The 22,874-nt window shown below is 34.4% G+C and overlaps 1 protein-coding gene across 1 annotated transcript in view; it reads left to right on the top strand.

Moving 5' to 3' along the window:
- Stam (signal transducing adaptor molecule) overlaps positions 1-17,230 on the top strand; it is a 50,318-nt gene extending 33,088 nt beyond the window's left edge. The window contains exons 4-9 of the mRNA XM_089089976.1: positions 1,158-1,233; positions 3,015-3,218; positions 5,768-6,052; positions 11,518-11,735; positions 15,005-15,159; positions 16,352-17,230. Coding sequence (XP_088946102.1) covers positions 1,158-1,233; positions 3,015-3,218; positions 5,768-6,052; positions 11,518-11,735; positions 15,005-15,159; positions 16,352-16,439 — 1,026 coding nt within the window. The 3' untranslated portion in view covers positions 16,440-17,230. The remainder of the gene's footprint in view (positions 1-1,157; positions 1,234-3,014; positions 3,219-5,767; positions 6,053-11,517; positions 11,736-15,004; positions 15,160-16,351) is intronic.
- Positions 17,231-22,874: the final 5,644 nt, after the last annotated feature.

Raw genomic sequence — 22,874 nt, 5'->3', positions numbered from 1 at the left:
CGTATTCCCTAGACCCTTCAAGTGGCTCCAGGTCGTACCTGATGGAGTTTAATTAATGGTGTCTAGATTAATGTTTTAGAGCTCTATTTAAAGTTTCGCTATAAGATTCAGTTTGGAATATAGACTTCGTCCAAATCATGTTTTCGTATTCTCATATGTTAAAAAGTAGTGGAAGCCTGTTAACAGAACCTTTGAATGGGGTGAGTAGTTATGGGTATTCTCAAGGGTTAGCCTCTTTCCACCTCTCAAGCCGATAAAGTAACAAATTTTCAAAACATACTTTTGTCAAGAACAAACTGATTTCGTCATTTCGTCACTTGTTAGAAAAATGCTGGCCCTCGAAATGTCCCCTCCCTCCTTGTAAAATCCTAACTTTGCGTGTGTCTGATCAATGGAGGATCGTTGGTAATTGGCCAGGATCCGGGGGCATGGAGGACAACTGCCGCTCTCTTATGTGCCTCAAGGCATGGGGAAACCCACGTAAGTTGTCACTAGCTACGTTTTTTAACAAATCAATATGCTAAAGTCTTACATCTTGACAGAAAACCATTTTAATGAAAATCTGGAGACTGATCTTACTTCTTTGGCCTTTTCTTCAAAAATCTCTTCATCCTGCTCTGATAAGTGATCTAAGGACTTTGATGAAATTGCCATCAAAATTTTCTCTCCAGTGTTCTATTTTGCAGTGAGCAGTAAGATCTTAGCACCTTGATGCAGTAAAGAAAAAACATAATCTGAGCAGAAACAAGTCAGATCTTAAATGAAAGATCTTAGTACTTTATTGAGTCAAAAACTTGCTTAATTTGGGTGGTCTTTGCCCATGTTAGAATTATGATTGCCATTTCGATTTTGAAACAGTTGGACCTTGGGCAACTGTCAACATTCATGGAAGTTGTCAAACAAGACTCCCATCAAGAAGATTGGAGCTCGAGCCAGTATTGAAAAATTATGGTTCTGTACGAGTGTCTGCTCAATGATGCTAATGGTTCATTGATGAATCAGTACTTAGAAAACATGGTTGCACTGTCCTCAAGGAAGTTTTGCACTGCAATGAACTTCCCATCCTTTTCAGCCATTTTACTCTTCGTTTTTGTATTTCGATGTGAAGTTTAGAATATGTAAAATATATACTTTTTTTATTTTGTGTATATTTTCAGGTGAAGAAATCTACTGTTGTTAGTAAAGATCCGAATGTTGTGTCAACTCAACAAGAAGAAGATGATATAGCTAAAGGTAAGAACAAGTTCATTTTTTTTTTACTGACCAATCTGTTTTTAGCAGACATGTGTAATTTGTCTTGCTCAATTTCGGCTTTCATTTTGGTATTGCTCAGTGATGAATCATTCTCATAAGAAACTTTATGTTGTTTTCATTAATTTTTACAAATTTAAAGTCTCAACACAATTATTAAGAAAAACCCCCACTTAAATTAGACATGCTGTCTTCTGTTGTGAAGTAACCATACTCATCGCTAACCACAAATAATCGTTATCCTTTCTTGGATATTTATATTAAACCCCTTCAGAGCGAAGATGTCGTTTACGTTAATACACCCTACTGGATAATAAATGCAGACTTTGTCAATTAAATGGCCTGATCTTGGGGAATGAGGGATTACCCTTCAGGAAGACAAAATATACATAAATGTGCAACATTATATAATGTTTAAAAGGATATGCGACTTTTCCGACAAAAAAGTTCCTTTTATGCATATGGTACCGCATCAATACACCCCCCCCCCCATCCCTCCGCTTGGCTTCCTTTGGGAAAGTGTCTGAAGATGGCCTAGCTAAATATAGTTTGAAGTTTTGAACCAATGAATGAATGAATTTACATGTTGAAAGACCTTCTAATGCAGTAAATCCCCGCCCGCTGAATCTTGTATGCTAAAGAATTGCTCTTAAGACAATATTACTTTTCAAATTTAATTAAAACTATATAACAAGCCAAAGAAAAGGAATGGGAGAAGATTTAATCACATGTTAGCACCGTAGCCTCGAATATCCATTAAAACGGCAACAGTTTTCACTCTTTACACTCTTAACAGAATAAAGAAAAAAAGTCTGATTTAGCAATGACTTACAAGCAGGGCCGTATCCAGGGGAAAGGGGAAGTGGGTTGCACTGTTTATTCTCCCCTCCCTCCTGAATTTTTTTTTCCCACTTGTACAAAATTTATAAAAATACACAGAAACAAATTTTCGTTGCGTTATGCAAAATTTCCTATATAGATAGCTCCCTTTTTTCCCATTTTTTGTGAATTGTTCTTGAAGTGCTGTTTATTTGTTATGAAGTATTTGGGTTTGTCGTGTTCTTTTTCTTCGTTTATATTCCGACTGTGTTTTGTATAATTTTATGGTTTTTAAAGAATTCCCTCAGTGGAAAGTAAATCTTGAATTATGACAAAGGAGAAAAAGTTTTAGTTAAAAATGAAAACAAAGAAAAAATCCAATAAGAAAATCGACAGAAAGGAATGTTTTCGACGAAAAATCGGACAGGGAAAAAACTACTTCCTCTATTGATTAATATAAAAGAAAAGTTTCTAAGATCAGCAAAAAACGAAATTCCTAAGATCAGCAAAAAAAGAAAGAAAATCACCATTGATAAAGAACTAATGAATGTGGATTGACAATTTGGTATATATTGATAGTCATTCTTGAAAGTCCCAGCAAATGAAAGAGAAAACGTCTAAAATTTATTTTGTTTCTAGTAAAGAGCAAGTGATATTTTAGTCTTTAGAACGTTTTTTATGGTCCCAATAGAAGGTTCTGATCCTAATTTTTTAAGCTACATTTAGTTATGTAAGATTCCTTTGAACTAATTCGAAAAATTTGATTTTATTTTCACTGGTGTTAGTGCTTTAACAAAATTATATTGTCAAGTTTTGCTTGCTAGGGCGAACGATGCATTAACATTTTTTATGTCTTGTTTCACCGCTAGTGTTTTGTAACCACTGGACATTATTTATTATGTTGCTAGTTCAATTTTAAACCAGACATACATTTTGTCTTTTAGCCATTGAGCTATCCTTGAAAGAGTCCCAAAAGTCATCAAGCACACGGGGTATTTCTAACACCAGTTCATCGCTATACCCTTCGACTAGTATGCTGTCTTCTGAGACCCAAGCTGCTCAACCAGTTGTAAAAAAACAAGCCAGGGCTCTGTACGACTTTGAAGCGGCTGAAGATAACGAACTTACTTTTTTGGCTGGTGAAATTGGTAAGTTTTTTTTTTTTTTTTTTAAGGAACTTGTATCTCTTCTCTTGGCTCCCCTCTGGTTGGGTTGGCCCAGTCCGGGCTTCTCCTCCGAAGTCATTATGAGAGTAATTACGGTATGGATTCTCGGAGTCCTTAGCAGTGTTGCGAAGGGGTGGTTGGAAGTACTTCCTGACAGTTCTTGGGAGGTTGTTTTCTTGAACGAAAGGTATCAATTCTTCCTTCGAGAGCTATCTAGGCAGTTGAACTGGGGAAATACATTGGATGTGTCCTAGCAACAGAAGCTGCTGAAGTTGGATGGTCTGAGAGTAATTTAGACAGGACAGTAAATGTTTGTTTGATAGCGTTTCAGGTCTGTAGCACCTTGGGTTTTGGAGCGATTTCCTTTCAAAAGCTGTCATTCGGTGCTTGTCATTGGTTTTTAGGGTCCATGCCTTTGTTCCATGCATTGCTACCAGAATTACTTAAGAATGGTAAAGTAGTATCTTCAAATTTATTGATGAGTGTTGTTTTTTCCAAATGAAGTGTAGGGACTTCGAACCTGCAGAATCAAGACTCGGGCGTATTTGATATCTTTTGAGGAGTCGTTTGTGGTAGTCAGCTCCCTTCCAAGGCAAACAAACTGATCAGCCCACTCGATTCCCTCAACCTGAATAATAATATTGCTATAAGGAGAACCCATCTCTGCTTGCTGAGCTACTTCCTTTGTTTTGGTTTTGTCGACGTTTATCTTCATTCCAAAGGCGCCAGCCATGTCGTCGATAATTCTTGCGCTGGAGCTCTTCTCGTTTATCATTTAGACGATTGATGTCATCATCAGCATTTGGAAAAAGGTCGAAAAAGGTTGAGGGAACGAAGACTACTCTTGTGTCATTAAGAATAATTGCCAGTATAGCATTCAGGAACAGTCAAAACAGAATTGGCAAGAAGAGACGTCCTTGGTGAACGTCTGCCGAGTTAGACAACTCTCCAGCTTGTCTCTCAATAATATCAGAGGGAATTCTTCAATGACCAGGGATATGCCAAGATTTGAACGTCTATATATACATATAAAACAGAATGTTTTAGCTGAGTTGTATTGTGAGTAGTGTACCAAGTGAATAGTCTCTATATATAGTAGTTTTTATGAGTAGTAATTATATTATTATAATTATTTTAATTATAATTAAAATATTATAATTATAACTGAAACGCGACAGCATGTTTTCGCTGTAACTCAGGCTAGGTGTATGTCCAAGATAGCGAATCATCATTATTGGTGATTTTATTATTCCTATTCTAAAATACTAAGAAATGTTCACCTAGACAAAAATAAAATAAAATTATCACTTCAGAACTTTCAGAAAGGGAAAACTATTTTTCTCAACGTAAATGCAAAAAACTCATAGCAACCCCAAACTGCCTAGGGCCAACCCAACTGCGCATGCTAATGCCTCATCCTAGTCTGTTCTAGGCTTTACTTTTTAATCCCTCCCATATAGTTCCAGTGCCCTTTACATTTTAACTGTTATCTTCTTTCTACGCCATTCAAGGACGTCCTACTTTTCGTTTAGCCCTAGAAAGACGGAAATGAGGGGTTAGTAAATGTTCGGTACTTGTATGATAAACACCCTACCCCTCAAGTTGTTCATTCATTGACGCATTATAGAAACGTTTTTTTTTATTGTAAGTTTCTTTCAGCTTAGTGTGAGACAAGACAAAGAGAAGTGACAGAATAGATGTAAAATATATAATTTGGGATATATTTTTGCACATTTGTGGTGGGGGGTGGGGTAAAGTATTTGGACAGTGTGAAGTTAGAAAACAATTCTTACTACATAATATGCAGAATAATTGTACCTAGCACATTAGACACTCTCTGTACTTTACCCCCACCCCTAGTTTACAAATATATAGCCCAAATTTGTTTCTAAAGTATTATGTTTTTATCTTACTTTTATAATCTATCTGCAAAGTCACGATGATTTCTAATCTTTTGCAAAGTCACGTATGGAGGAAATTATTTCTGGGGTTTGGGGGGGGGGGGGGGTAAATCTGAAAATACATGAAACAGTTGCGTGGTATGGTAAATATAGAACAAGAGGGGGTTAAAGTGAAAACCTTTTGACATGGGGCGAAGGTCCATCCCGCTCTTCGTAAATACCTACTACTGTTTATTTTATATCCAGGCTTACATAGTTGATGTCTAGGCTTGGCCTTGACATTCTAAACAAAAGACCTTGGCCTTTTTTGTCTTTGTAGTAAAAAAAAGCCTAGGCTTATCTAGGCTAGGCTGTGTAATATTTTTCGGCAGTCCAACGGTATGGATATTTCAGCGTAAAATGACAGTTGTAATATTATTCGATAGCTGAGGTTCAGCTTTATGTATCTACCGAACATCATTTTTGAAGTTGGCTCTGCTTCTTTTTTAAGATTGAAAACACGTGACAGCATGTAAGTTTTCTTGATTAAAAATTTTTTTTTTTCAAGAGTGGCTTTAAACATTAAAAAGTAGTAGCCTATAATGGCACTCGCCTGGATATTTTAAGCTTATTTTGTTTGTTATATTTCAGTAAACATAATAGACGACAGTGATCCAAACTGGTGGAAAGGTACGAATCATCGTGGTGAAGGTCTGTTCCCTGCTAATTTTGTCACAACTAATCTTGATGAAGAACAAGAAGAAACACATACAGTTGCCACTACATCTGTTGAGCAAGGGGAAATTAAACTGACTCAAGAGGAAATTCAAGCTGTTGCCATTGACGAAGATAAGATAGATACGCTTCTTAGGCTGTTACACGATGCTGATCCTCAGGGAGAAGTGCCGGATCCTCCTCAACTTCCTAATCCTGAAGGTATTATGTTTTTTCTTTTTTTTTGTGTTTATTATTTGTATATTAATATTTGTTTTATTTTTGTATGTATTTATTATCTTCTTTGTTTTTTTTTCTTTTTTTATGGTATTTACAAGTCTACGTCTTGTGTTTTTGTTAGGGTTTTTGCAAGCTAACGTCTGTTGCTCCGGCTGCTATAGTTGTATTACTAACGTAAAGACTACAGAAAAGTTTCATTTTCAAATCCCATTATGGAGGAATTATTCTCTTAACTTGACTGCCCTATATCGTTTTATTATCTAAAATTATTTTGAGTTAATTTTTAAATAATCTTACCTAGGCGATTTACTTATTAGTAAAAAAAAAGAAACATCTACCAGTTTTACCTAAAACAAAAAATGTTATGTAAAAGTCAAGAGCAAACTTTCTCAGCCTATAAATGTTTTAAATGTTTTGCCTGAATATTTGCAAATATTTTGCCTGAAAATTGTGCTCAGGTGTCTGAACTGCAAAAAGAAGGAAAGATGAAGTAGAATAAAACATGGAATACGAAATGAAAAGACTATCAGCAACAAAAAGGTAATCAGCAACAGCAGCAACATTTTAAGAAATTTAAAAATAAATTTCTTGTGTATTATTATCTCAATTAATCAGTAGTTGTACCGAACCAATCGTGCTCAAATCCTCTTCAGGCCTGTACTGTGGTGTTTCTTTTGATCCTGAAACTTTCCCCATAGTAGAGTGCAGACGGTTTGTTATCATTGTAATATCCTTTTTTGTTTTAGTTTAAAGCTTTTTCCAATAGGCAATGCTTAGAAGTCCTCCAAAAAAAAAAGTCCCCCCAGATCCCACCCCAAATACCAGTGAAATTGATACCCATCCTGGCTGGTCAAGCTCACTATCACAAAGTTCACATGATAGCTCCAATTCTGAGAATAGGACAATGATCAGTGTAGGGGCCAATGTCACTATAAATGATGATAATGGGTTTTAAGAGGTTTCCATTTTCTTGTGAATATGTTCCTTAGTTTCAACTACCTCCATGAATACTTGGTTACCTCTGATAGGAGGAATTATTATTAATTAATTATTGTTCTAATTATTCCCTGCTAATTTATATTATTATTATTACTAATAATATCAATTATTATTATATTACCTATATTAATTATTATAAGGGTTCTAATCAAAAAGGATCAAACGACCCGAGCGCTTATAGACAACACTCGAGTCTTAATTCACGGGCTTATGACGTGATTTTGTAGCTTTACTAATTTATCGTTTATGCTCTTGTAACCTCTACTCTAATTCGGTTGTGATAAAAGTGCGACATTTTGGTCAATATGATATATTTGTTCGTCGTTGGTTAATTCAGAACGAGGATTCTAATGGCGCAGTTAGAATTGTCCTATCTTTTACCATTACGAAGATAAAAAGAGACATAAACCTCTAAGTGGTGTATCTTTCTTTTATACCAGGTTTTATTGCAATTCAGAATGACAGAAGAGGATTATCCTATCGAGCTATAATATAGGGATCTGGTATTTGTCTCCTTTTTTGTCAAGGGAAAAGGAAACATACACCATAAAACAGAATAATTTTGAATTCGCTCGGAATACTAGAATTTAATCTATACCACTGAAAAGACCATAAAATTTGGTTTAGATTATGTTCCCTTTATCCCCATTAGCCTCATCCTTCAGAGCGACCACAGCCGACAAACTTTTTTTGTTTTTTGGCTCTCCCGAAAAAAATAAAAAAATGGCTTATGTCGTACTTGTAGTTATCATTAATTTTGAATTCACTCAGAATACTTTTGACAGAAGAGGATTATATTGTCTATAGGAAATAGGAAACATACGCCATAAAAAGGACAAAAAAAAAAAAGAGAAAAAAATCTCAATGAAAAAAAAAACAACAAACGAGACTGCGGCCAGTGGAGAGAAAAGACAAAAAATGTAAAACAACGCGGATATTTCGCCTGTATCAAAACAAGGCGTCTTCATCTTTCATCCATAAAAAGGAATAATTTTGAATTCGCTCGGAATATTCAAATTTAGTTTATACCACTGAAAAGAACATAAAAGCTGGTTTGAAATATGTTCCCTTTATTTCCATTAGCCTCGTCTTTCAAAGTGACCACAGCCAACAAACTTTTTTCTGTTTTTTGACTCCTGAAAAGTTACAAAAATGGCATATGTCGCACATTTAATTATCATAGCCAATTTCTGAAAGGGACATTAAGGTAATCAAACAGTTCGTGGTAACGAACTGTAAGTAAGGAGCGACCCGGCTCAATGGTAACCAAAACTCTAGAAAACGGTATTTTGATACAAATAGATAAATCAAAAGAATCAAATTTCAATGTTGATTTCAAATATATAAATTTTATTAAGTTTAATTGTACCCATAAAAAGTTGGGCGCCTGAGAAAATTTGGCTGATTTTCGAAAAAAGGAGGAAAGACCCCCTAAAAGTTATTGAACCTTAATAAAAATAACAACATCAAATTCAGCGTTTCCGAGACCCTGCTGTAGAGGTTTCAAGCTCTCATCTACAAAAATGTGGAATTCTGCATTTTTTGCCAGAAGAAAGATCACGGGTGCGTGTTTATTTGTTTGTTTGTTTGTCTGTTTTTTTGTTTTTGTTTTGTTTTTTCCCAGGGGTGATTGTATCGACCTAGTTGTCCTAGAATATCGTGGAAGGACTCACTGGAATGGAAATTGAAAGTACTAGGGCCCTTTTAAGTGACAAAAAAAAATAAATGGTCACTAAGCCTCCTCCCACGTCCATTTTTTTCCCAAAGTCATCTGACCAGAGTTTGGAGAGAGCCGAATGGCTCAACTTGCTCAAACATAGAATCAGCATGTCTTTTAGAATTACTTAATCCCCCAAAGTTCCCGGGGGGAGGACTAAAAGTTATGAGTTTTACCCAATGTTAACATATAGTATTGGTTATTTGGAAGTATACAGACGTTTTCAGGGGAGATTTTTCCTGGTAGTGGGGGGGGGGGGGGTGGGGGGTTATTTGGGAGGATCTTTCCATGAAGGAAGTTTTCATGGGGGAAGGGGCATTGCTATGAAGGGGACGCCGGACTTCCCAGCATTATTTAAAAAAAGATCAGAAATTTAATATAAAAAAAACAAGTATTTCAACTGCAATAGCAGCAACATCGAAACTTCAAACGAACAGAAAATATTACATATATGATTGGGTTCACCCCGTAATCAATACCCCGCTCTTTAAGCCAACGATTTCTTAGTACTTTCATAAGAGCTATTTATTCTAATTAACGGCCTTTGTGATTAAGCGGTCATTTTTAAAGAATTGGAACAAAATTCGAACTTTCGCTTAAAGAGCAAGGTATTGACTAGGGGCGAACCCCCTAATAAACAAATTAAAAATATATGAATATAGAAGTTCGCTACGTAAGTTAATTCGTAAGTTACGTATATTTATTACTAATAAAAACGTTCGTAAATATAATTAAACAAGTTTCGAGAAAGCCATTTAACTAAATAAAAGTAAATTAATATGAAAATTTTGTTTTAATTATTCATGTACGGTGAGCCAAGATCAAAACCTGCATTTATTCAAAAACGTTCAAAAATTAAATAAAAAAAACAAGTTTTTTAAACTGAAAGTAAGGAGCGACAATAAAACTTAAAACGAACAGAAATTATTTCGTATATGAAAGGGGCTGTCCCCTCCTCAACGCCTCACTCTTTACGCTAAAGTTTGACTCTGTCTCACAACTTTATTTTTTAAAACAATAAAAAACTTTAGCGTAAAGAGCGAGGCGTTGAGGAGGGGACAGCCCCTTTCATATACGGAATAATTTCTGTTCGTTTTAAGTTTTATTGTCGCTCCTTACTTTCAGTTTAAAAAACTTGTTTTTTTATTTAATCTTTCCTTAAAGTGCCAAAGACATCAAAATAAAAATGTTTTTTGCCTCCTGTACACATTTTAGGTCTATTCCTGAAAAACGCTAGTAAGATTGCATCTTTTAGTGTAGAACCACATTTTCGTCAGTGTTGCGATGCTCGACCGTGAAAAGAAATAAGCAAAAGTAATTGGTTAAATGTGACAATGCTTTTCGTTAGTAAATCTGTCAATTCTCAATTTTGGCTTATTCTTTTGCTGATCTTTTATTAACGTTTCTTTTTTGAACTTGTCTTCTGCCACTATCGAAAACTTCATACGGAGGGCTTTCTCGTGAAAAATTCAATTCTCTATTTTTCTTGTTAAGTTTCCACTGTAAGTTCATCAATTCAATATCATTTTCTCTATCGTTGGCAATTAAAATTATCCAAATTTTGTCACTCAGTTTCAGAAGTAAGGTAAGATGGTTAAGAATTTCTTTTTCATCCCTTATGGTAATAATGGCAGGTGGAGACTTAGATGATGAAGCATCTTTTTCTGCCTTTTTCGGTCTTTGTTTTGTAATATCCTTAATCATTTTGATGGAATAACCATTGCAGAACAAGATGTCTTTAAGATAGTTAAATTCTCAAAATCTTTTTCAGTTGCATAATCTTACGAGCTTACTCGTAGGGTCCAACTTGCCACTGGCCGACCAGCCAGTTGGACCTGGCCAACTGGAGTAATTACCACTCCTCTTTTTTTATAAAGGAGGGTGGTATGAGGAATAGTACAGATTTGTGTTCTTGTGGATGTGTTTGTTATCAAAGAAAAAACTTGAGGCTGGGAGTTGGCCAAGAAGGCAACATATAATTACCTTCTAGTTCTAAAGTGAACTGAATATTAGAATCAAGAGTAATTAGATAAGTTAAGAATTTGTTTAGTAACGTCTCCCTAACACAAATAACATTATCTAAAAACGTCCCTAAATCAGATTCCTCAAACAATATGTATTCGAAGGTGGGCTGTTGATGAATCACAAAGAAAAGGTAGCCGAATAGCCTGACAGACTGATAGCCATTGCAAGACCCATAGTTTGAGTGAAAAATTGGTTTCCGAATTTGAAGTATATTGAGAAAATTCAAATAAGTCGTGTTGATATTTTAAGTTTTGTCGTCAACTTGGCCGATATTTTTTCTACTTTCCTTTGAAGAGCAAATTTATATATATATATATATATATATATATATATATATATATATATATATATATATATATATATATATGTATATATATATGATACCTCGAGTATCAAATAGCCTTAGAAGTATGAAACAGCAGTAAAACTTGTCAAAATTGTGTATTTTTTGTGTTAGTATTTTTAAATTTCAACAGGGTGATTTATTAATATGAACCTTGACTAGACGTAAGAAGTCAAAGTCTTATATTTAAAAATTATTTAAGACTTTTTTTGTATTTTCTCATGATGTTCAATATATAGCTGAAATCCAGTTTTTAAATTTGTCTAGTTTGATTTTTATTGACTTAAAATTCTCATTTTGGGAAATATGCTTTTTTTCAAAATTTTACAGTATTCAGTAATTAATTTTTCTTTTATATTTTAGTTCAAGTGAACAGTATGGCTCCTTTAATAGACGCAGAATTGGATCGAATTGATAGAAAACACTTTGCTTTGACCAAACTAAACAGCGAGCTAGTCGAATCGTTAAATATGTACCACAACTTAATGAGAGAATCTCCTTTTAACGCAATGTATTCTCCTTATCAGAAGCCGGTTGGCTCAGTGGGACCACCTCAGCCATCCTATTATCCTTCGGAACAGGTACTTTTTTCTGTATCTTCTCCTTATTTTGATTATCGCCCTCATTTTATAATCAAAAATTATAATGTGGCGTGTAATTCAGTCTATACAAGAAAAAACTTGCTTAATGAATATAATAGAGAGACTAAAACATTTTAGTTAGTCCATGAAATCGCTTGATACAGAAAATACAAATGGAATCAAATCTGAATGGGTTCCATAGGCTGCTAAAAGACCACTTTTTTTAAGGTTTGCGAAAAGGGTGGTTCAAGAATTTTCTGGTTTCTTCAAATTTTGAAAAACAAATAATTTGTTGTTTTTTTTGTTTTTGTTTTTTTTGTTTTTTTAGTTCAAGTTCAAGTAAAATTTAGTACAAACAGAAAACATAACAACTAAAATGAAAATAGCCGCCCAAAAAAAAACAACAAAAAAGCACTTGCGACGTGGTTACTTACATTTTTGACAAATAATCAGCTAAAAAACAACAAAAAAAAAGAAAAAGAAAAACTAAATATATAACAAACCTAAAATAACAAAAAATAATAATAATAATAAATCACATAACCGAATTAGAGACTTTTACCAATTTCTCATCAATCACTGAGCAAAAATATTAATAGTAGAAACAATAATAATAAATAAATCAAGCTGGCCCTGGTTCTACTTGTATGCGGGACAACAAAATAATCAGCATGACGAGTTTTATAATTATGGAGAGACCTATTATTATCACTAAAATCATCTGAAAAAACAAATTGCCATGAGTAGAGCTGACAACCCCCTTGCCTTGTCAGGGCCAGAACATAATTTGCACTTTTCTGAAAAAAAAAATACTAATGACATGTGCATTGTCAATTGAATATACACATGCTTATATTTATTCCTTAAAGTCATAATGATTTTGATTTATTAGAGTTAAAAAAGTGAAAACATTAAATTTTTTTTTTCATAAAACGCAAATAAATTGCAGACATAAATAGTGGACCTTTGAAATATGTTGAACAAAATGGCTTTCTCAAAATTTTGATTGGATGTGTTTGTGGAAATGATGGGCATGGGGGGGGGGCTGATTGTCCTCCAATCACTTTTGGCTCTTAAAAAGGACACTAGAATTTTCAATCGGATGGGCCCCTTTCGAAGTTTCTACGACAATTCCTTCTATACGAAGTACCTTGCTCAGAAGATACAAAAAAATAAATAATACATTGTGCCCACATCGTTCTTCACTTATAGCAGCGCTATTGCGCTGCCTATGAAAAGATCTAGCTTATAATTTTTTGGTGAACGGCGTTTAAAACTATGTCGATGATATAAGATATTCATGTAAATAATACAATATAAATTCATCAAATGCCTCTTTATTAAAGGAAATATTAAAAAACGGAAATATTGTTTGGCTGTTGCAAACTATCCATGGGTCCTGAAATCATTTCTAATAGGTGAGATGAGTCTACTACAAATTTCATGTTGACTCATAATATCTAATGAAGTATGGCAGAAAAATTTGGTATGTTGGTCTATTTATATCAGACATCCTTTTGGGCTTCTTGACTTTGGGCCACTTCTATGTCTTAGATGCTGATACGATACAATTTAAATAAAAGATTTTTATTCTACTCAAAAAGAGTCCATTTTTTCTTTTAAAAATGCCTTGACTTTTTGTCAATTGCTGAAGTTGGAGCTAAGGTCTGAGCATAATGCATGTAATTGTTGTGGGTCTAAAGCGCAAAGGTGTTTCATAAATTTAAGAAAAAGTGTGACTAAGCTTACAATGGTTTGAGATAATACGCCAGATTGGAAGACAAATATTAACTAGTGTTCTTCAGAAAAAATGCTATAACAAGGATTAAAAACGGTTATTTATCTAGGTGTTCTAAGCCCTCTCTTCATGCAAACTACGTTGCGCGACGTTCTATAGTTTGGGACAGTATTTTTAATCAGGAAATTATTCTTCTGTTATCTTGTCTTAAATGTATTCTATCTTTATTTCTGAATGAAGTTTGTGGACTTGTCTGAATTTGAATATTTAAAATTCGAAAGTTTCAAGAATAAACTCTTTGTCTGACACGCCCATCAAAGGGGTACTGAGACTGGGCTCATGCGCATGAATTTGTTTTGAGGCGAAGGGCTGGATCAGAAATTAAAACGGCAATAATTGTAAAAAAAAAGAAAAGGAAAGGAAATCGAAGAAATAGTTTAGATACGGTTTGAGCTTGTGGGACAAAAGTAAGTATGTAGTCGATCTAGGTCAGACGAAACTTTCAAAATTTTACGGATTTGATATCTCTGCTACTTTATTTAAAACATAAAATAATTTTTTGCCTGGAAAGCGATTACTTCGTGCAATGTTTTCACAAAGAAGCATAATGACTTATTCTTAAGAAAGGAATGGTCTGTAAAAAAGTGAAGCGCCAAGGCCAAAGTCTCTTGTGTCGTCTCGAAGTCTCTTTAACAGAATTTGCTGTTAGATTTCACTGGCTTAGCCAGGAGTGAGAGGATATTATAAGAACATAAGAAAAAAATAAGCATAACCACTTAGTCACTTAAAGAGGGATGTCTCTATCATTGGGGTATGAGCCCAGTAGCTTAGCTTACTCTTTAATTTGACTCGAACTAGAACGACTCCCCCTGATGTAGATAATTTAAAGAATTTATCCCTATTTGAACTTTTATTTAACTCCCCCTAATCTTTTCTGATTTTCAGTATAATAATCAAAATAAGGAAAATGTGAAGGCGAAAAAACGAGGATATTTCTAGCCAGTGAAAAAAGCAGGATAAATGTGCGGATATTCCGCTCGAGACCTCGAGACCGCTCGACCTTCCTTCCTTTTTTCATTGGCTAGAAACATCCTTGTTTTTTCTTCTTCGCAATTTTCTTCATTTTGTCATTTATAGCCACTGTTGTCTTAGGAATTTTTTTAATTATATTTCTTTATAATCCACAAGCCAGAAAAAGTAAATTAACTATAAATGGGTCAAAAATAAATTTAAAAAAGGGGTAAATTAAAAAGGACAGCAAAAAAGAAAAAGTGAACCAAAGTTAAAAACATAGTATACACCGAAAGAAATTCACATATTCCGCATTAGAAGACATGGTCAGGTCCCTGTACAACAAGGCTACCTTGCCCGATGTATTGAGAAAATAAAACTTATGCCTTATATTTTGCTACTTTAATACCAATGGTTGAGAATAAACTAAAACTTCAGGAAATATGCAGAATGAACAGTTCGAACATAGTTTGTATCAACTCTTTCAAATTGTCAAATTTTAAAGCAACTACTATTCTAGCCAACCTTGCCACCACCAGGAGTCGCATATGGTAGCCATCATCACCCAGGATACGGTCCCGCTTTATTAGGCACTGCTTTGCCGCCTGGTTCTGAGATGTCTCACCCAGCATTTGGAATGCATTCTATGGGAAATGAAATGCATCACCACTATCCGTAAGTACTCTTATTTTTAGTTATTTGCTAAATATGCACAAACACAGGAGAGAACCAGAGCGTATTGCCCTAGAAGTTAGGATTTTGCCAAGGAGCAACAAAGATGCATTGGTACTAAGAATTCGAAAAGAGAAAGCAACGAAAAAATGGAAAGCTGTGTCTCATTAATTAACCTTGAGGAAAAACAAAAGAAAAATTCTATGTAGATTCTATTCAAGGAAAATTCTAATTTCTATAAGGAAGGCAAAAGAGATGTAATATTGGGAATAACATTTCCAAAGACAAATCACCGGATAACTAAAAGATTTCCGCTCTCCTATATGCATTCAATTTATATGTGAAATATGAATGGTAATGGTAAAAAGGCAATTGGAAATAGTAAATAGGTATAGTGGGAAAAGTAAGATGGACAAAACCCTCTTAGTTAAATTACGAATAGAAAGAAAGGAGAAATAGTTTGAGAACAGTGTTGTTTAACCAGTTTAAGTTTTTTTTTTTTCTCGTTCTTCCTTCCTTGTAAAGCCCACTTTTTCCTAGTGCTAAATAATCAAAGATTCAATTATCTTGGACGGATTAACCAAACTGAGTCTAGCCTCAGGCCAAATGGCCCATTGTCTCCAATTAGATCCTTCCAGAAAATTTGAAAAAATCAAATAACTGTTTAAATACCAACCTGTGTTCTCTTTTAGCTGTTCTAAGGTGCTGGAAAAAAAGGCAAAGTTTAGTAGATGTCTTTCCCTGAAAAATAAAAAAATATTGGCATAAAGCTACGCTTAGGTGTGTAACCTCTTTCTTTTCCAGCAGATTAGTGCTGCTGTATGATCAATTCAACAAAGTTCGTTAATTCCCAATGTTCTATGCTGATTTATTTGTAGAGATGACTAAGTGAATAGCTCATTCGATAGTTGAATAATCATGCTCATTAAAAAGGGAATAAAAATATATAACAACATTCAAAGCAACAGTTCTCTCATTGCTTCCAGAAAGTGTACCTTGGTTTACATTTTTCTGCAATAACATTTTATGATCTTGACGTATATGGGAAGTGAGAGGCGAGGCTCAACTGAATGTCAGTTAATCTTACTGTTAAAAAAAAAACGAAATAAAAATATTATTAATTTTCAAAGGAATATTTCTCATTTTTTCTATTTATGTAGTCAGGTGGAACTGATCTGTTTTTCTTTCATTTTAGACACCATGCTGGGATGCCAAGGAGCATTGAAGGACCTATGCTGCCACCTCACCAATGGCCTCAAGCATCATTCCCTCAGCCTCAGTAGGTTTATGCTGTTTTCCATGGATTGGAGTTGATTTTGTGCCCTTTTTTCGATTCGTTTTAAGGAGATGGCGCTTTAGTTGACTGTATATTATTACATATTTCCTTTGTTCAGCTTTTTTCTTCTTTTATTTTTTTAGGGATTTTAGCTGCTTAAAATAACCGAGTTAGGCCATGTTTGTTTTGTTTGATAAATTAGCTTGTTCAAGCCATTACAATACAATAACTTCATTTCACAGCCATCAGCGCTCATTTGAAACGAAAAAAATATATGAAGTGGTGAAGTAGTGATGTAGTGGTGAAGTAGAGATCGTTGGTCTTCTTTTTTTAATGAGTATGGGTCCAAAAAATCATCGTCTGATACTTCCACATAGAGAAAAGTTGGTTGGTGAAAGGGGGATCTTCCCAGATCTTTAAAAAGACCCCCTACCCCAGCCACAGGAAAAATAAAAGAAAACTGGGTTAAAAATGCATTTTTTTTTTTTGGCATCTTTGACCTCCCTCTTTGATGAATTCAGCTAATTCTCCCACCTTGTGAGGTTTAAATCTACTTGTATGCATGCTTACGGTAACTTTACCGTAATGTGTACAGGACTTCAGACAAAAGGATTCACTTGACTTAAAAAATTCTTCTTTTTAAGAGAATTATGCAATTGTAATTCGCTAGTTTTATGTTCCGTTATTCCTTTTATTCCAAATTGTTGAGTATTCGTTTTTCAGTGTTCGTTTGAGCATAAAATAGTGTATGAGATTATATATTTTTCTGTTTTGTCTGCTGAATAAATCCGTATCCGTTTTAAATAGTTCACATATTTTTATTCAAAAAATTGATAGTATACTTTTATTCTTTCTTTTTTCATTTTCTTTTATTCCTTATCAATGAAACTGTCGCTTTTGCCCAACTGATTGTCTTGTATTGCTTGCAGAGTGCTGTGTTTATAAATTGACTACGAATACCACTCTGCCTTTACGCAAGAACCAATGAATTCCGAAACATGAGATGCGTTTTTCAACTAAGACATTAAAAAGAAACTAATATAGGCTATATGAATGTTTAGGCTATATAACCAATGCCTGTCCTCCGCCAAAGGATAAAAACGATAGAAATAACGAAGAAAAATGGAAATTAAGTTGAAAGAATCTTAGTATCATAACTCCAAGGGAGATCGGATAATGCTTTGATTAAGGATATGAATGCTCCTTTAATTTAAGTCCTGTTTTTAATTATGAGCTATTTCCATCGTTTTAATTAACTTCTTTCTCTTGGTTACATAATCAAGCCATACGCATATGTTGGTTTTGCTTTCACTATCTTATTTGGAGCTCCTCATTTCTTGACATTATTTTGTTCCTGTGTAAAGAAATCTTCTATAACTCGGTATCATACATTTTGAAATCTCATCTGATACATCAGTTGTCGTGCATCATTACAGAAAAAGAAATCACGGATTATCTGTAAATTTGCGGATTATCTACTAAATGTGATTTAATCCCTGTGTATAGGTCCATGAAGAACGAAACACTAAGATGGTTAGGACGCGGTATAAATAGATAATAGGCTACCAAATAATGCGCTTTTTTGCAAGTAGCGAAAAATAGAAAGTCCTCAAATGGGGTGATTAGAGGTAGTAATTGGAAAGGGTAAAGAGTGAAGAACTGAAAAGGACGGTGGGAAGTGTGTGCATTAATGTTGCCCTCGTATGGCTTGTCTCGTGACGACTTATGGATAACAGTAGTATTAATATGAAAAAAGTTCATCTGTCAATGAAAGACCTTAAGCAGGTTCAGATGGATCAGAATCGTAACCCCACCACTCGTACAGATCCAAAAATAAAAAATCCAATATAATTGATTTTGCCATTTATTTTTATATTCAGAGTAGTCTAATAATCTATAAATTTTAATTCATTATATGTTGTGCTCTTTAGACATTCATTTTTGACAGTTAAATTTGAAGACTTGACGCCTGATTAAAAACAAAAATAGAAATTTTCCTTAGACAATCTAATTGTCAAATAACCAAAATATGATTTCTCTTGAGTCCGATTGACGAATTTGGTTTTGCTAAGGAATTCAACAACCAAATTTTCCCTTGATTCGTGAAAGTCAATGTGAATGTGAAAAAAAATAAAAGATAAATAAAATTCAATAAAAGCCAAAAATTGTAAGAACTATAACAAAATCCCTACCAACAATAAAAGCGAGTCATTCACCAATATCCGTTATTTGCAAAGAAATTCAAAATTGAACCGTCATCGACAGATACCAGCAAATAACCGAGAAATAAGAGAAAAACATTCCTTCGGCTTTTATGTTTTCATCATTGTTTTGCTGTTTTTCTGTTCTCTTTTTGTGTGGCAAAAAAGAGTTACTGATATTGTCATATTAACTATAACTAGTTGAAACTACGATACTTATTTTATGTAGGGTTAATTGATTTTTGCGCTAATGTTATCCACAATTTTTGTCAAAATGCCATTTCTTTTGACTAAGGACTCCCGTAAGGGAGTAGGATGGTGTTCAATCCCCCTGCCTCCTTAGAAGACCAACAGTACAAAAAGACAAAATTCTTGAATATTTTAAAAGTAAATATGTTTTCTGGTAAAAAAAAAGACTTATTTCAAACCTTTGCCCTCCCTCTCCTCCTAGGAAAACATCTGCCATCTCGTCTTGTCTCAAAAAATTTTGCGGTTAACAAGCCTAGCCTACTGCTGAGAGTAGTGAAAATTTGTTTTTTTCTTATAATCTGAATTTTCGATATGTTTTTCCAAATAATGACCTTTGGAGCAAGTTTTAGTTGATGAATAATTTGTATATGATTCGTGCAGTTGTATATGATTCGGCCGAATTTGTTTGCTTTTCTTTTTTGATTTGGGTGCCAAAGTATATTATGGCCGTAATTAAATTTCCTAAAAGAACAGATTAATACCCCAAATTACCTAAAACATTTTGGACATTGGGTACTAAATAATTTTTGTATTAGCAAATGTGGAAATACATATTTTGCTCATTGTGTATTAAATAACTAGTGAAGTGCTTTAATTCTGACAAAAAGAGACGGCGAGGGTATGCTTAGTATAAAAGTGTCTAGCTTTTCCTCCGTTTTAGCATGGTAGGGTGTCTCTACTCCGCCATGACTTCCATCTTTGTCCCTAAATGAAATTCTGCCTGAATGACCTTACAGTATCGGCCGGATGGACTTTCCTTGAGTTTGTGCTTCATCAGAATCATTACTGCAAACAGCACTGTATGATGAACTTGAGGAGTGGCGCTTTTTAAGGAAATTAAATAAAAAAAAAATCAAGTTTTTTTTAACTGAAAGTAAGGAACGACGTTAAAACTTAAAACGAAAAGAAATTATTCCGTATATGAACGCCTCAAAGCCTCGCTCTTTGCGCTAAAGTTTGTTATTGTTTATAAAAAAAATAGAGTTGTGAGAAAGTCAAACTTTAGCGTAAAGAGCGAGGCGTTGTGGAGGGCACATCCCCTTTCATATACGGAATAATTTCTGTTCGTTTTAAGTTTTAACGTCGTTTCTTACTTTCAGGTAAAATAACTTGTTTTTTTTATTTAATTTTTGAACGTTTTTTAATTAATGCAGGTTTTGTTTTTGGCTCACCGTACATGATTAAAACAAAATTTGCATATTAATTTTACTTTTTTTGGTTAAATGGCTTTCTCGAAACTTGTTTAATTTTATTTACGAACTTTTTTATTAGTAATGAACATACTTAACTTACGTAACGAACTACTATGCTCATTGATTTTTAATATGTACATTAGGGGGTTCGCCCCCTAGTCAATACCTTGCTCTTTAAGCTAAAGTTCGAATTTTGTTCCAATTTTTTAAAAATGACCCCTTAATCACAGAGGCCGTTAATTAGAATAAATAGCTCTTATAAAAGTACTAAAAAATCTTTGGCTTAAAGAGCGAGGTATTTACTAGGGGGTGAATCCAATCATATATGTAACAATTTTTGTTCGTTTTAAGTTTAGATATTGCTCCTTACTTTCAGATGAAAGATTTGTTTTTTTTTATTTAATTTCTAATCTTTTTCTTTAATAATGCTGGGAAATCCGACGCCCCCTTCATAGCAATGTCCCTTCCCCCATTAAAACTTACTTCATGGAAAGATCCTCCCATATAACCCCCGGCCCCTCCACCTAGCAGAAAAATTCCCCCCTGAAAACGTCTGTATACTTCCCAATAACCAATACTATATGTTAACATTGGGTAAAGTTCATAACTTTCAGCCCTCCCCCTGGGGACTTTGGGGGATTAAGTCATCCTAAAAGACATAGTTATCATATTTTCGACCATACTGAACAAAATGGCTATCTCAAATCTTTGATCGGGTGACTTTCGGGAAAAATGAGCGTGGGAGGGGGCCTAGTTCCCTCCATTTTTTTGTAACTCATAAAAGGGCACTAGAACTTTTAATTTCCGTTCCAATGAGCCCTCCCACGATATTCTAGGACCATTGGGTCGATACGATCACCCCTGGGAAAAAACAAACAAACACGCATTCGTGATCTTTCTTCTGGCAAGATTCCTTCAAATGCAAAATTCCACATTTTTGTAGATAGGTGCTTGAAACCTCTATAGTAGGGTTCTCTAATACGCTGAATATGATGGTGTGATTTTCATTAAGGTTCTATAACTTTTAGGGAATCTTTCTCCCTTTTTTCTAAAATCAGCCAAATTTTCTCAGGCGCGTAACTTTTGATGGGTAGAACTAAACTTGATGAAACTTATATATTTGAAATCAGAATTAAAATCTGATTCTTTTGATGTAACTATTGGTATCAAAATTCCGTTTTTTAGAGTTTCGGTTACCATTGAGCCGGATCGCTCCCTACTTACAGTTCGTTACCACGAACTGTTTGATTACTGCACTGGATTTTAAGTAATGGATGCATTCTGGGTTTTGTTGGTGCTGGTGGGCTGTTAAACCTCCTGCAGTGTTACTTCAGTAAGGGCTGCCTCCTTATCCTAGCAAAAGATTATGAGCCAGAGGTCAATCGGAATAATAGGACTTTGACTACAAGCACCTTGCCAAGTGCTGAAAACCCTGTAATGAAGATGGGTCCAGGTTTGCGCAAAGTATCCAGTCACTTGAAGGTCCTGATTTTTCTTTCTATCTGGTCTTAAGACAGCTTAGCCATTTTTCTAGATTTTAGGAGGAGTTATTGGTGTCTCGTCTGTATTGTTGAAATCGTCTGTTTTTCTCGGGGCCATAACGGTTTTTACAATTATTAATTAAAAAGATTTTTTCCACAAAAGAAGTTTTTCAAAGAAAAGTAAAGAACTCTATTAAACAAAAAATGAGCAAAATTAAAATCAAATAATCTACGAAGCGTGAAACTACCGCAAATCAGCATCGATAGATAAATGGAACCGAAAACGAACAGAAATTACAAAAAATAACTGAGTCAAAATCAAAACGAGCAGAAATTAACATAAGTTGTGCTCTAAACCTCTATGCCTTCCCAAGGCCAGAACATAATTTGCACTTTACTGAAAAAAAATAAGTTTTTCACTTCTATAACTTTAATAAATCAAATAATATTAACATTTTGATTTCAAATATCAGTATATGTATATTAAACTGACAATGCAAATTCATTTTTATTTTTTTTTCAGTAAAGTGCAAATTTTGTTCTGGCCTTGAGAAGGCATAGGGGTTTTGCGCCAAACTCATGTTAATATCTGCTCGTTTTGAGTTTGACTCAGTTATTTATTGTAATTCGATGATCGATGGTATCAAAGTAGAGACAATAATTGCTAAAAAACAAGCTTCAAGCTTTTTAGTAAAGTCGACAAGCTTTTTCAGTCATGAAACCATTCTAAAGGCAAAGGAGGTTTTACGTCAGGTGCTAGGAATTGGAACACGTTTAATTAGATGCCAAAAAGACGATGAAAATGTCCTTGACATTTGTAAGTGGTTATCTACGGCATCTAAAGAAAAACGTAAGATCCCGAAATTCGTGATATACTCACCGTGTGAAATTCCAACAATTGGTGATGTGATCGTTGCAACGTTAACCTGTCGCATGAATGAATTTTCCCGTAAATTTGAAAGTTTGTCTGAGCTAAATAAGCAACATCTCGCAGTACAGGCAACCTGTGCCTGGCCCTGTTCCGTTCAGTCGTCTTGCACCAAGGACCAATCCAATCCTCCTACCTATGTAAACCCGCTGCCTCCTCAATTGCTGACCAGATGAAAAAGTTCCAACCTGGCCTTTTAGCCTCTGTTAAATCTCCCGCCTTCATCGGTGTAATAAAAGGCGTCCCGACAGAAATTAATGAAAAAGATCTACATAAAATTATTCCAAAGTGTGTCAAAGCTTTGCAGTGTGGCAAGTCACGTGTCTACAAGATTTATTTTGAACAACGGAGTGATCTCGATTCCTTTCTGAAAAATTCTGTGAAGGTGGG

The sequence above is a fragment of the Artemia sp. Qi Xiang Cuo genome, chromosome 5 (genome assembly GCF_049724085.1).
Source record: "Artemia sp. Qi Xiang Cuo chromosome 5, ASM4972408v1, whole genome shotgun sequence".
NCBI lineage: Eukaryota > Metazoa > Arthropoda > Branchiopoda > Anostraca > Artemiidae > Artemia > Artemia sp. Qi Xiang Cuo.
The sequence above is the reverse complement of the archived record's forward strand: the minus strand, read 5'-3'. Positions and strand labels throughout refer to the sequence as shown.